This window comes from Silene latifolia, chromosome 2 (genome assembly GCF_048544455.1).
Source record: "Silene latifolia isolate original U9 population chromosome 2, ASM4854445v1, whole genome shotgun sequence".
In the NCBI taxonomy this organism is placed as follows: Eukaryota; Viridiplantae; Streptophyta; class Magnoliopsida; order Caryophyllales; family Caryophyllaceae; genus Silene; species Silene latifolia.
Window position 1 is genome coordinate 188,509,016 of NC_133527.1, and position 14,446 is coordinate 188,523,461.

At 34.8% G+C, this 14,446-nt stretch overlaps 1 protein-coding gene and 1 long non-coding RNA gene across 3 annotated transcripts; both read right to left on the reverse strand.

Annotated features, from left to right (window-relative positions):
• Window positions 1-1,196: 1,196 nt before the first annotated feature.
• LOC141631822 (uncharacterized) lies at window positions 1,197-2,245 on the reverse strand. The gene is made up of 2 exons (XR_012537710.1): window positions 1,798-2,245; window positions 1,197-1,561 (listed from the first exon to the last, which is right to left on the reverse strand). It is a non-coding gene; the product is annotated as an uncharacterized LOC141631822 (long non-coding RNA).
• Window positions 2,246-5,804: 3,559 nt separating this feature from the next.
• Window positions 5,805-8,195, reverse strand: LOC141631825 (heavy metal-associated isoprenylated plant protein 21-like). Of its 2 annotated transcripts, none has more exons than XM_074444446.1 (3): window positions 7,827-8,195; window positions 7,131-7,206; window positions 5,805-6,181 (listed from the first exon to the last, which is right to left on the reverse strand). In XM_074444446.1, the coding sequence occupies exons 1-3, from the start codon at window positions 7,899-7,901 to the stop codon at window positions 5,889-5,891; spliced, it is 444 nt and encodes a 147-aa protein (XP_074300547.1). In that variant the 5' UTR covers window positions 7,902-8,195; the 3' UTR covers window positions 5,805-5,888. The 2 variants fall into 2 exon arrangements, with proteins under 2 accessions (XP_074300547.1, XP_074300552.1); XM_074444451.1 differs by lacking the exon at window positions 7,827-8,195 and adding an exon at window positions 7,568-7,646.
• Between the last annotated feature and the right edge of the window lie 6,251 nt (window positions 8,196-14,446).

The window sequence follows — 14,446 nt, forward strand, 5'->3', positions numbered from 1 at the left end:
CGATACCAACCTGTTGCGTTTTTCCATCACCTACAAGACGGGCCTTATGCCTCTCAAAAGAACCGTTAGCATTAAACTTATGACGAAATATCCACATAGACCGAATAACATTCACATTAGGTGGCCGCGGAACAAGTTCCAACGTCCCGTTGCTAATAAGAGCATTGTATTCGTCATCCATGGCCAACTTCCAATTCACATCGTTAAGGGCGGACACGGGATTTTTGGGAATGGGTGAAATGGCAACTGTAGTGTTTAAGTCAAAAATAGGCTTAGGCTTTCGGATGCCATGATCACCTCGTGTCACAACTTTAGTAACATGAGGAGGAGGGTTGGGTGAGGACTGGTCAGGCGGGATATTCACCGAAGGTGCTGGCTGGTCAGGAGAGAGAGGAGTAGGTGGCGGACTGGGCTGGGCAGGTGTAGTATGCGGCTGGGTAACAGGCGAAAAATGGTGGTGGTCAGGCCCGAGAGTGGCAGTTTGGGGAGGGACTGGTTGATCACCAGTGGACAAATAACGAAGGACATATGGAGAGACGGCATCATCTAGAAAATGATAGGCAGTGTTATGTTGAGGTGAATCACGGAAAGGGAACCTTGATTCATCAAAAATAACATGGCGACTGAGAATAACTTTCTTGTGTTTAATGTCGTAACATTTATATCCTCGGTGATGGTCCGGAAAACCGAGAAAGACACATGGTGTCGACCTAGGCTGAAGTTTATGTCGAGTAGGGGAGGGAATAAGAGGGTAGCAAAGACAACCGAAGACACGTATATTTGTGTAGGACGGTTGTTTGAGATACAACTTAGAAAGAGGTGTTTGATAATTCAATTGTTTGTTGGGTAAGATGTTTAACAAGTAAGTAGCCATACTAAGAGAGTGATGCCAAAAAGACGGTGGGACTGAAGCATGAAGTAGAAGTGTACGAACAATATTATTAATGGACCGGATTTTATGTTCCGCTTTCCCGTTTTGAGAGGAGGTGTAGGGACACGATAGGCGAAAGGTTGCACCGTGTTTAGCACACAACTCCCAAAGAGGAGCGTTGTCAAATTCCTTACCGTTATCACATTGTACCGTTTTTATTTCTCTTTCAAACTGAGTGTGAATGTATTGACGGAATTTTACGTAAACTGAGTATACTTGGGACTTTTTAGCTAATGGAAAAGTCCAAACAAAGTGTGTAAAATCATCAAGAAAAACCAAATAGTATTGGTGACCCGATGAACTAGGAACCGGAGAGGTCCAAAGATCACAATGAATAATGTCAAAAGGCAAATATGTCTTAGTATGAGAACTTGAAAAGGGAAGTTTCACAGCTTTACCAACCGAACAAGAGGAACAAACAGAGTGTTTTGAAATAGCATTACACTGAATAAAATTATGACGCCTAATAGAATCAAAAACAGGAGTGCCGGGATGACCTAAACGATCGTGCCAAAGAGAAGGTGCTAAGGCCGTGAAAGACGCTTGGTTGGAGACCGACTGTGCTGTTCTTATTGGATAAAGATCGGCCTGACTATCACACCTCATTAGACGCGTCCCCGTCATGTAATCCTTCACACAAAAACCAAGAGGGTCAAATTCTACGGTGACGGAATTATCTTTAGTAAATTTTCGAACCGAGACAAGGTTTTTGACAAGATGGGGTACGTGAAGCACGTTTTTAAGGCGAAAAGATTTATTAGGGTCAGTAATTTTAGTATTCCCATAACCTGTAATTGGGATTGTCTGGCCACTTCCGACTAAAATACCGTTATTGATACTCGAATTAACATAAGACGTAAGATTACCTGCGTCCGCCGTCATGTGAGATGTTGCTCCGGTATCCATGTACCAACGTGGGTCAGGTGGATGAATGCCGAGAGTGTACATCGCAGCTTCAATATCTGTTGGAGACGGAGTAGATTCTGCCGAATATGCCTGCTGCCGTGGAACAAAAGCAGGCCGTGGTCCAGGAGCACGAGGCCATGGTGATGTCGGATAGGGGCATGGAGGGTATGCCCATGGGGAGTGTCCCCAGGGCCAGCCACCGTAACCACCACCCGGCCAGCCAATCGGAGCAGTGGCCGCCGGGGAAGAGGCAGGAGAGGACCCGCCAGAACCTGTTGTTGACGAAACAGGGGATTGCTTTCCATTATTGCCGCCCTTCCCGCCTTTCCTTTTCTTCTTGTTGTTACCATGCTGCTTGTTATTGTGCTTTCCCTGAACTTGCGTCGGAGGACGGCCAAGAATAGAAGATGAAGAGCTGTCATCACTGGATAATGTCAAATTTATGGAGTATAAGCGTGTAAAATAACCTATTTTTAAATTTATTCAAGAGCTCCTCTTTTAGAAATGATTTGACTAAATTAACATTTACTCTTGAAGGATTTTGGTGGTTGATTAAGACAGGAACTAAATGTTAAGTACGGAGTTCCGAGTACCTAAACATTGTTCAACTAATTTGGCAAAGAGTTGTTTACGTAAGAGCAAAAAGAAATTTGTTAACTTAAGTACTTGTTCACGCGGCTATTGGGTACGGACTACGGAGTACTTAACAAACTCCAATCCATTAAACCACCTATTCAACTCTATGTTGTACTGAAGAGGTTTTAGCTAGCGCATTGGTTAAAACTGAGGTATCGTGATAATAGATCGCGGGTTTAAATTCCCTTCCTACATATTATACTGGCCTCTGCCTCATTTAGGAAAAAAAATCTACATTGTTGTACATCTGTGTGAGACTAGACCTAGCCATGGGCCGAATTTGAGCCATACTAGACCGTGAATCTTAGGCCTTAAACCAGTACGTTTCAAGGGTAGGGTCGAGCACACGCCCACCCGCTGTTTTTCTTTTAAGGCGGGCCGGGCTTATTATGAGGACTTGTGCCCGAACGAGTTCAAGGACAAGCCAGCACGAGCCAGATGGGCCGTTTAAAAGTTGGCCCAACAGCAAGGGCCGTTTAAAAGTTAGCCCAAGCCACCCGGTGATAATAGTAATGTGCACAACTGCAAAAGTCTATACTCTGTACTAGACATAGGGTCACATTTAGCGGCCCCTTGACCCGCCAGGCCCGTTCCATATATGGGCCGGGTATGGGTCCCATATTTCAAACCCGGGCCAGCCTTTAGCCCGCCATTTTAGGCAAAATAAGAAAAAATATAAAAATTAATGACGCTCGTTCACAACTCGCCTTAAACCCATCAGGGGGTTAGGTCCGGGTAACAACTCTCTGCACCAGGCCTGCCAGGCACACCATATTTACGGGACGGATACGGGCTTGGTGAGGTGAGCCCAACTCGCCCCGGGGTCAGCTCTACTCCATACAACTATACAAGAGTACAAGGCTGCCATTGTACTCTTAAAAGTCGACACAGCTTTCTACATAAAGATTAAGAATATTGGTGCAATTATTTTGTTCTGTTATCAAATAAGGCACAAAGTCAATACAATAAGGGGGATTCGAACTTGTAACTTATAATTGCGATGCCTCTCTCTTAAGCACTAAGCAAAGACTTCTTTGGTACAACATTAGTGCATTGTAAAAGATTAAACACTAGATCCCTAGTTAAATACCAACTCAACCACCTATTCATGGACATGTAGTACAACTCCATTATCAACCGTGAAAAAATATTAAAAAACACTTCCAATATTCCAATTAACAACAATCATCAATTACATAAATCAAATCAGTCAAAAAAATAACCTAGGTTGAATATCAGAATAAAATCACTATTATTAACTTCAAACTATAGTCAACCTATTAATTTCGACGTTAAGCTAGGAATCAAACATTAGAAGCTTCATCAAAGAGTAAAGCTTCCTTTTTAACACATAATTTTGAACAAAGTTGGTACATAAAGTTATTTTTGGGCTGGCCCAAAGTTGGTAGATAAAGTATTGTGGTCTCAAAAAATAAAAATTATTCCACTTTTATAGATACCCAAAAAAATTTCAAAAAGAAAACGTAAATGGAGAATATTATGACTCGCTTTTTACTATGAAAAAAAAGTCTAAGTTTAACTCAATATGTGGTTTATATTTGAGTTCACTTTTATTTTGTACACTTAGGTTGATTAATATGATTTTGGCGGCGTGGATTGGTTTATGCCCTAACATAAGAATTTCGAAAATTTCTTTTGAAATTCGATGAATTTATTTTTTGCCTTTTAGAGAAATATTCCCTTTATTTCGATAAATAGTCTAATTGCCTATATTATTGAGTAATTGAAATTTGATTTAGAGTTTTTCTTTTTAAATGGACAAGTTATTTTCGGTGTGTTGATGTATGTCATTGTCCTCGGAATTCTTGGTCATCAATGATCATTATAATGGAGAAGGGAATAGAAAATTTGTCATTTATTTGTTCTATTGTCGTTGTTCAAAAATAGTGTTCGTTTTATAAATATGACTTTTTTTTACTACAAAAGTCTCAAGTTTAACCATTATGTGGTTTATATGGAATATTATTTTGTACATTTAGCTTGATTACCACCGATTTTGGGTCGTGGATTGATTTATACCCTAAAATAATAATTTCTAAGAACTCTTTTGAAATTCAATGAATTTATTTTTCTCTTTTTTAAAAAAATATTCCCGTTATTTCATTAAATAAGTTTGTTTGACTGCATTATTGTTGAGACTTGGGTAGATGAAAATTAAATTGAGACTTGTTTTGTAAAAGGAACGAGTTATTTTCAATGTGTTGTCGAAAGTCGTTGTCCTAAGAATTCTTGTTCGTCGATCAATGATCATTGTAAATGGAGAAGGCAGAAGGGAATAAAAATCTCTCATGTATTCTATTGTCGCTGTTCAAATATATTTTAACTTTTCGTCTAGTAAACTTTTGCTTGATACATACGTTATGTATTATACATGGTAATTTTACTACTTGAACTTCAATTATTGGAAGGTTAATTATATAGTATCATGTTATACACAAGTACGGAGCTAAATGTAGCCGATTGGTCGTTTCATTCTGAGTATACTATCCTGATACTCAAGTGATGTTTTTGCACGTAACATGCATTTAGCTTATGAATTTGGATGACAGAGACATTCAATAAATTAAAACTATAAATTTGCACAAAAATTCATGCTTTTTTTTTTCAGAAAATAAAATAGTAATTATTTTATATTTATTTTATAATTAAGAGATTGTTTGCATATAGAAAAATTTACAAAATGAAAATTTATAAAAATAGTATAAAATGGAACATGCTACAAATCCATCTATTAAGAACGCCATTATGTCCGTGCGTACGGAGTAATGTTAATTTTACATTCAAGTCGATCTAATATCAATCCCTACATACTCCCTCCTATTCCGAATAACTGTCCCATTTGGACAATGGCACGAAAATTAAGGAATTGAGTTAAAATAATGAAAAGTATTGTATAGGGGTAGGAATATAAGAGTTAAATAATGAAAAGTATTGAATATGATGGTTTAGAGGTGGTTGGGGTGGTAAATAAAGAAAAGAGTCAAGGGTAGGAAGGTCAAAAAACATGTCCAAATATGGCAAATGGGACAGTTATATGAATAGACGAAAATGGCAAATGGGACAGTTATTCGGAATAGGAGGGAGTATCATATAATTACTTCGATTACAAAATCTGTTTGCTTAATTTCATCCTAATTTATCGCCCCACGATTATAATCAACCAGTATGTACCTCCAAATATCAACTCAACAACAAAATAAAAATTCGACTAAATAAGTCATCTAGAAAGTTTAATTTCATATTGTTGTTCAAATGACTACACAAATTAAATAGAGTAATATATATTCGTCAACATAACAAAAATATTCCGAATAATTATGTGACTCACTTTTTATATATTGGATTACATCAAAATGGAAGTACAAAATCCCCCAAAATTAGTAAAAGTAAATAATTACATAATGGAACAAGCATTAGGATTTTCATCACTAAACAAAGAAGTAAATTGTTCTTCAGTAGAATTAGAGGTAGAAAAAGCTTGAGGAGCATTTTTGACGTAACCAGAAGGAGCTTTTTTGTCATAAGCTTGAGAAACATAAGGGTATGATACAACATTGTAGGGTATATATGGCCAAAACTCTGCTTTTTTACCTGTTTTTTTCACTTTGTTTAACACCTTGTTTGGTTCCACATGCCCATTTACAACAATCTTGCTTTGCTTTCTGTTTATTTCCACTGACTTCACTCCTGTGGATTTGCATACATCATACAAAATGCATGTGTGTCAATTTGTATGAAATCACCTATTCTTATTTAAGACTGTTTTAACTTAAAAACAGCTTTTACATTCGATTAAAATAAAGGTGAAAACAAAAGAACGTTGTGAAAAGTTTTAAGTTAAGATAGTCTTAGGCAAAACCAACTCAAAATAAAATTTACAATAAGTGAATAATACTCTTTTCATCTGGATCAATAGTCACTATTATTTGAAATTTTCGAGAATCTTTTGATGGGTAACAATTATTTTATAACTATGTTATAAGACATTCAATATTCAGTATGTTTAAAAATTTAAAAGAAACATGTAAAACCATTTTGTTTTGAGAACATCTTAGTTTTTTGTTTTCAACTAAATAATTTAATTATTCATTTTCATACTATATTATATTATCTTGTTTACTATTTGTACATTGTAAAATTTAGTTTAATAGCGAAATGAAAATTCGAAATTTGGGACTAAAATAAAAGATCGAAAATTGTAGAGGTACGAGTGTACGACCCCAATGATATAACAAAGTAACCTTTGAAAATACCTAAATTTTAAACTAAAACTTTCAAATTTTTTATCATATTTTAATTATAAAAGTTTTTTTTTTTTACTACATGTACTAAATCCTCAAAGAGCATATATCGACTGGTCCCTTTATTACTTTCTTTAAAAGGGCATAATAACTCATGGCTTTGACATGCAAAAGCTGTGCAAAAGATTTAAAGTACCTCAGCCTTACATGTTCTTTATTCAGTAGTTACAAATACGAATTGTCACTCATAAGTTACACAGCTAGGAATTCTTATTCGTCAATCCGTCTGTCCCAATCATTTATTTACAGTAAACAAGTGACTGAGATGAACAGAGTATATTTTTTTTTTCTTAAAGCTCTGTACATAAAATTAAATGTAGAAATCATGGAGTTACCTTTGATATGGGAAACGGAGTTTCGAACCCTTCTTTCACAACCGTCACAGTCCATTTTCACCTTGATCTCGACCGTCTGTAAACAAAGTGTTTAGTTGACTATCAAAATACAGAAATGTAAATTCACGGATCAGTTGTAATTTGTAAATATGGTACTCCTTCCGTCTTGGTCAATAGTTATCTATTTCCATTTTGGGGTGTATCAGACTATCAGTGAATAATTATCTATTTCCATTTTCGTTAAATTTTTGTGGGTCATTTCCCATGTGCACAGTGCATATGAGGTTGAGTGATTTGTGTGGTCCAAATTCACCCATATTTGTTTTCTTAATCTTTGTACCAAAAGCAATAGATAACTATTAATCGAGACGGAGAGAGGGAGTATGTTTTTGTCGACTCAAAATTCTAATTTCTTCGAAATAAAGAAAATTGTTTACCATGAACAGAGCAGTTTTATCAATAATTCACTTGAAATCTACGTCCATTCGAACCATTTCCATGCATTTGTGAAATACAGTTATATTTTAATCAAATGTATAGAATAAATTGAAATGAAATGAGAACGTAAAAAAATGCTTCCTAGACATGAAATACCTATTATGAAACAAATGACCATTAATTTTTGGAAACACAAAAATCTGAAATAAAGAGGAAAGAAGCTAAAGAAGGTACTCCATAAAAGCTTAGAAGTGAGACCTGCATTGGCCGGCGTCTTACACGCTTTGACGTCGTAAAATCGCAGAATTCTAAAACATGATCGATAATCCCCATTATATTTGTATGCTACGTACGAAGTATATGTGTTTGTATTAGTTTTCTCTGTTTTGGTATGTTAGCAAGAAAAAGGTGTAAATTGAGAGAACAGAGGAAAGGAGGTAAAGAAAGAAAATGTGTGTGGAGAAAGGAAATAGGTAGAGCCTTGAGCATATAGTTTGGTTAGTTTCGGTATTTATATATGCAACCCAATCCCCAAGTCTTCCAAGTCAGATTCACATTCGGGTCATTTTGTAGTGATACTGCTGTATATGGACAGTAACGGGGTATCATTGAGGGATATCGAGATTTGGTACCACCTTTTCACGTGTCTTTATGGGCTTATATAGGGTCTTTATTTTAGTGAATAATACGGACTACAGACCCTGTTATTTCTGGTTTAATTTCAGCTCATTTCAGTTCAGCTTAGCTTTATTCAATTCAGTTTAGTTCAGTTCAACTCAGCTTAACTCATACCTTTACAAATTAATATGGCTCACTAAAGGGGCTGCGCTTCTTTCTTTTGTGAAGTAGCGGTCATTCGATGCAGTTTTCGACGCAGTTTTCATATTGGGTCATTCGGAAACAGCCTCTTTGTGTTGCTAACACAAGGGTAAGACTACGTACATCCAGGGCCGTCTGGGACAATTTCGAGGCCCTGAGCGAAATTTTAAAAGTGGCCCTAAATAATTTTATACTACTTATAAAACAATTCTTTACACAATAAAATTTTGCGTAAATTTGGTATCACTAACTATATTCTAATCAAATATATATTTTCAAACTTGTAACATTTATTAAAAACTTTATTTGATATGCATTATATTTATGTGACTTTTAGTAGATAATGAAATTTGTTGTCTAGAGGGCTTTATTTATGTTAATTTTGTTGTATTATTAATGTCAATCTGATAAATATTTTATTGGTTAATTAAGTAAATTAAAAACCTTGTATAATACACTGATAATATAAAAAAAAAAATTAAAAAAGAAGAAAACAGCAATTACTATGTTTCTATTAAAAAAACAAAAGCAAGTACCTATCATTCGATTAGTGAAAAATTCTCCACGAAAAATAATGTTTGCTAACATGGTCTTACCCTCACATTAAGCAAAACAACATAAAAATATAAAATGTTGCAAGTGGGAGTCGAACCAAAAATCCTTGGCAAAGAGAAAGCAGCACTACCAACTGAGCTATATGTATATAATGCCTTTCTACTGCGTTGTTTGCTATATGTTTTAATAACACTGCATTTTCAGAAATTGGGCCCCCAAAATTCGGGGGCCCTGTTCAAATGAACGGGTTGTACACCCTCATAACCGGCCCTGCGTACATCCGACCCCCCTTACCCCGCAATTTGCGGGAGCCATTAAGGCACTGGGGTAATGTTGTTGTTGTATAAGAGATTATTTTGAGATTGAAGGTGTGATATATGAAAAAATTGAAAAGTATCTATCATTGTTAACTGTTAAGGGTGATGTTGATAGTAAGTAGAAATAAAGCCCTGAGGTCAATGAAAATGCTAGCAAGAAAATAACAATTGATGGAACACAAACTGTTCATAAAATGGTTTCATGACTGGGATCAACCCAGGGTCATATATTCAAAATATAAAAATTTTATTTGTTTAGATTTTAATTTATATTGAAGGTTAAATAAGAAATTTTAAAGTGAAACAATGTGTATATTTATTCCACAAATCAGAGTGAGAGTGTCTCATATTATACCGTAAAACGGTTTATTTCTATTAATGAGTTGTCTTTTTTATTATATACAACCGTCGTAAAATATAAAACCGTCTCACACAATAATTATTGTATTCCTTTTCGATATTAATCATGGTAAAGAGTTGTAGAAGAGAGTATTGGTCACGTTGAAAAATAGAGAAATCGTGAGCATGTGGTCATATATACACAGAACACGGGGAACAAATGAGGAGATCGAAGGGAGGCAATTAAGTCAAAGTATAAAAGGATAAAAAGCAAACATTTGATCCTCGAACTCGCGTAAACGGACACATTGCACTTTCTAAACCAAACGGTGGCTCCTGATTACCATTCTAACCACCCATTTTATGCAAATACCCATTTGTCAAAGGCTAGCACTATTTAGAGATAACTAGTTTTACACCCGTGAAATTCACGGCATTATAATTTAATTTGTTTATAAAGAACATGTTCATATAAATTTCAAAAATTAGTAGTTATGCTTTATACAGATAATTATCAGAAAGTAAGAACAACGAATTATGGTTGGATATGCGCAATACAATACTTGTTATTTAAATTTAATGAATAATTATAAGTTTAAGAAAACACTCCGTATTAAATATATTAAAATCCCTACAATTTATTTAAAATATAATACTTCTCAGAATTGTATGTTGGAGTGTTTATTGCATTATGTCCATTTAAACCTATTAGAGCTTGGTCTGATCCGTAAACCCGACCCACCTGGTTTTTAAGGGTCAATGATATGACCCGTAAATCATGACCTGCAATCCAAATTAACCCGAACCCGAAATGACCTGTTATTTTACGATCAAAACTCGACTCGACCCAATGGGTCAAAGATCAATCAAGAATATTACTAAATTATTAATATTTTTATATTTTATTTTAAATAATAAATAGAAAAATAATGTTTTTAATATTTCAAATAAAAATTAACTTTAAAATCAATTTAATATAAATTTTATATCATTATATAATAAAATAATTTATTTAAGTAATTTTATTTTTATAATCTTTTAATATAAGTACGAAATTTAATTAATATAACTATATTATTAATATTTTTCGGCTTAAAAATGGTAAAATAAAAGACGTCATAAACTATTATTTGACCCGTGTTATGACCCTGACCCAACGCGAGATCTGACCCGTATCCGATCCGACCCGTAATTTGATCTAGGCCGTTTGATAGGTTTATCAATCCATTTCTTATTCACTTTGTCCATTTTATTTTTTGTAATCTTTTTTTTTTTAAAAGCTACTACATATTTGAGTATTATACTTTGGTAGATCAAACTATTCTACAAATATAAAAATTCTTATGGGAAAAATTAGAAGTTCAAACGTTCTACGTATTATTTTTTTAACTTCATACATAACTATATTACTTTTAAGTTAATTTTTCTGGAAACTAAATTATTGTTCAAGTATAACATAATTATGTTATGATGACATTTGTAAAGATGATTCTACAGTTGAATTGCGCATGAAATGTTATTAATTTTACGCAAATATTTTTCAATAAATAAATCAAATGATCATCATACGGAGTATTAGTTTTGGTAATTACTATCCCAATTTGAAGTTAATGTTAAATGGTGTAGTAAATGATTAATTATGGAAAGAAATAATTCCCCAATATGATATGATATTGCCTAATTAAGAGCATCATAGTCTAATGCATGGTAGATATGGACAATTCTCCGTGTGTCGACATCGTCAAAGGGAATCAGTTGCTGAGCAATAATTTGAAATTCATAGTCCAAAAATGTCAAGAAATGATCCGGGATAGCTCATGGATGGTCAAAGTGGAGCATACGTATCGAGAGGCAAATCGAGCTGCCGACTTGTTAGCAAATAAGGGTGTGAATGCTAGTAACACGCCTGTCTATTTAGATGATCCTCTAGTTGAGCTTCGTCCTATCCTACGGGAGGACATATTTGGGGTGGCTATCCCCCGTGTAATAGCGAATAATTAGTTAAAGGGGTTTATCCCCTCATTAGCACCAAAAAAAATAGTCTAATGCATGGTTGATTGACACATCATCCGTGCTTCTAATATGAGCTGCCATGTCACTTAAGACTTAGAAGATTAATATATTATAGGTATATTATATGATTATGTTACTCCGTGCTTAAATTCCCTATTCATTTTAACTGACCATAAACAAATAATTAGAACGGATATGAATAAGAATTTGTAATATGCTCCGTGTTCATTGAAATTTGTTATTAGTATCTTTCAAAACAAAGGTTACTATAAAATTAAGGACAATATGACAATCTCAATTATACGAAGTAAAATGAAAGTTAAAAAGCAATTACGCCACATAAATATAGCATTTATAAAACATCTTATTAATTAACAGATTCCCGATTTTAATCTCCAATAAGAGAGATTAAACATGCTAAAATGCTCCCTCCGTTCCAGTGATATGTTTACACTTCTTTTATTTCAGCTCAGTTCTATTGAAAATATTTCTTAGTTCCGTTCTTTAGTTCCGGAAAAAACTACCTAGGCCTCTTCTTTAGTTCCAAGCAATCAATAACTACCTAGGCCTCTTCTTTAGTTCCGTTCAGTTCAGCTCAGTTCTATTGAAAATATTTCTTACTTCACTTCACTTCAATTCATATCAGCTTTTTTTGGCCGAAAAAACTAGGGCCTTACGCCGTACAACTTTGGCACTAAATGCATGTATATACTTTTGCATGAAATTTTTGTACCACTTACCATCATGAACTCATGTTACATCATAAATCAAAATAAATTTAACTATTTTGGACGTAAGACATACGTAGTATGACAGTCAAAAGTGTGAAAATGGCAAGTAAATATACGTACTAGATAGGACCAATGTCATTATCCAAAAAATAATGGGAATTGGGATGATATATATGATCTTGATTCGGTGGTATGAATGGAAATGCTTTTGGACCTCCCTTAGCTCTATGCCTCTATCTAGCTTTCGCCATGCTCTCTATTCCTAATTCCATAAATTGCACAATCTCATCAACACTTATTATTCTGAGCCAAGTTCACAAACTAACAGGTTGTCACTAGAAAATTCTGTGCTTAAATTGTTAAAATTCTGTGGTCATCTTGTACATTCCTATAAAAGATGGCACACACACCTTACTGAATAAGGATCTCAAAAAGACAACCTACTATAACATGCATACCAACTTGATCTTGTCTTACTACATAACTCCGCACTACATTACTACCTCTTTCTATGGCTTGCACGTAGGGGGTGTGCAAAATTCGGTCCAGAAACCGGAATCTATCGGACTCGAAATCAGATTATAATTTCGTTCTGGTCCGGCCCATGTTTTTTCCGGTCCAGACTGGAAAAATCGGAATTATTGTTACTTGAAATTTTTTCTTAAAATATTATTTTAAAAAAAACATTTTAGGCCTATTTAATCAGGTCTGTAGGACCGGTTTTTTGGACCGAATTTTGAAAAAGTGGATGTATAAACACAAATTCCGATCCAAGCGATCCGGTCCAAAATTTTAATTCCGGTTCGTGATTTTTTGTGATTCCGACACATGTAAGAAAATCATTTAACCTAAACCGATAATCACTATTCAATAATTTTATACCTGATTATCTCAGCCGTTAATCCACCATACATATAATTATCTCACCCTAAGAAATAATGTCAAGATACAGCTCACCCATGATAAAGGCACATGTGAGTATCCCATATTGGAAAAAGAGGAGATAGTTGTCTATCATATAAACCAAGGAGTTACTCCACCCATTGCCAATTGGTTTTGGAATGGAACCTCCTTGGACTTATAAGCCGGACTCTCTCTCCTCCATACGGGTGCGGCCTAGGCCCGATAACGGAACTTATCATGGGGTATCAGAGCGCATGGTCGAAGAAACTAAAACAAAGACCTGGGCATGAAACATGTGAGTATCCCACATTGGAAAAAGAGGGCAAGGAGTTACTCCACCCATTGTCAATTTGTTTTGGGATGGAACCTCCTTGGACTTATAAGCCGGACTCTCTCTCCTCCATACGGGTGCGGCTCAGGCCCGATAACGGAACTTATCAAATAAGAATCCTCACTTTCTATAATTCCAAATGTCCACCTCTTTAAATAGCAAACTTTATCTTAATAATTAAATATATTAAAATTTGGTGCAACATTAATCGTGCTTTATTATCTTGTGCATGCAAATCCGTATATTATTGAGTCAAGCAGATAGGTAGACAAAATAAAAGCAAATTCGAGATTTTAAAACGCAACCACAAAACTCGCGTTCTTCTTAATCTTGTTTGGTGTGATATTCCGGTATGCGTCCTTTTAACAAAGTATAAGTACAGCTAATAATAACACACAAGTATCAATTGAACGAATGAATGTGACAACTGAACTTGTCTAAAAAGTTTAAAGCTGTGTTTGCGACTTGTATCTGGATTTATTTTGTAGAATTTGGCTCTATGCTTGTTTTTAGAGGTATCGACCGTGAGTAGGCGCGGCCGTTGATTAGCAAGTTCAAAAAATTCTTAAAATTTGATTTAATTATAGCCCTTAGTTCTCTATTTAAGAACTAAATATATACCTAAAATGGAATTAAATTAGGTATTTATGACAGAATTATGCGTAAATTGATGTAATTAATACATGTTTTAAGCTTTTCTTTCCTTTTTTGGGACCTTAAAGCTGTATATATCATTCTCCTTAATTATAAAGGCCCAAGAATATGGCTTATAGGCTTTAAGTATGTCATTCTCGGGTGATGCCTGGTGTACTTGGTGGGACTAGGGACGGAATTTTTTTAAGTTTCGTTATGCCATTACTTGTTTGACTA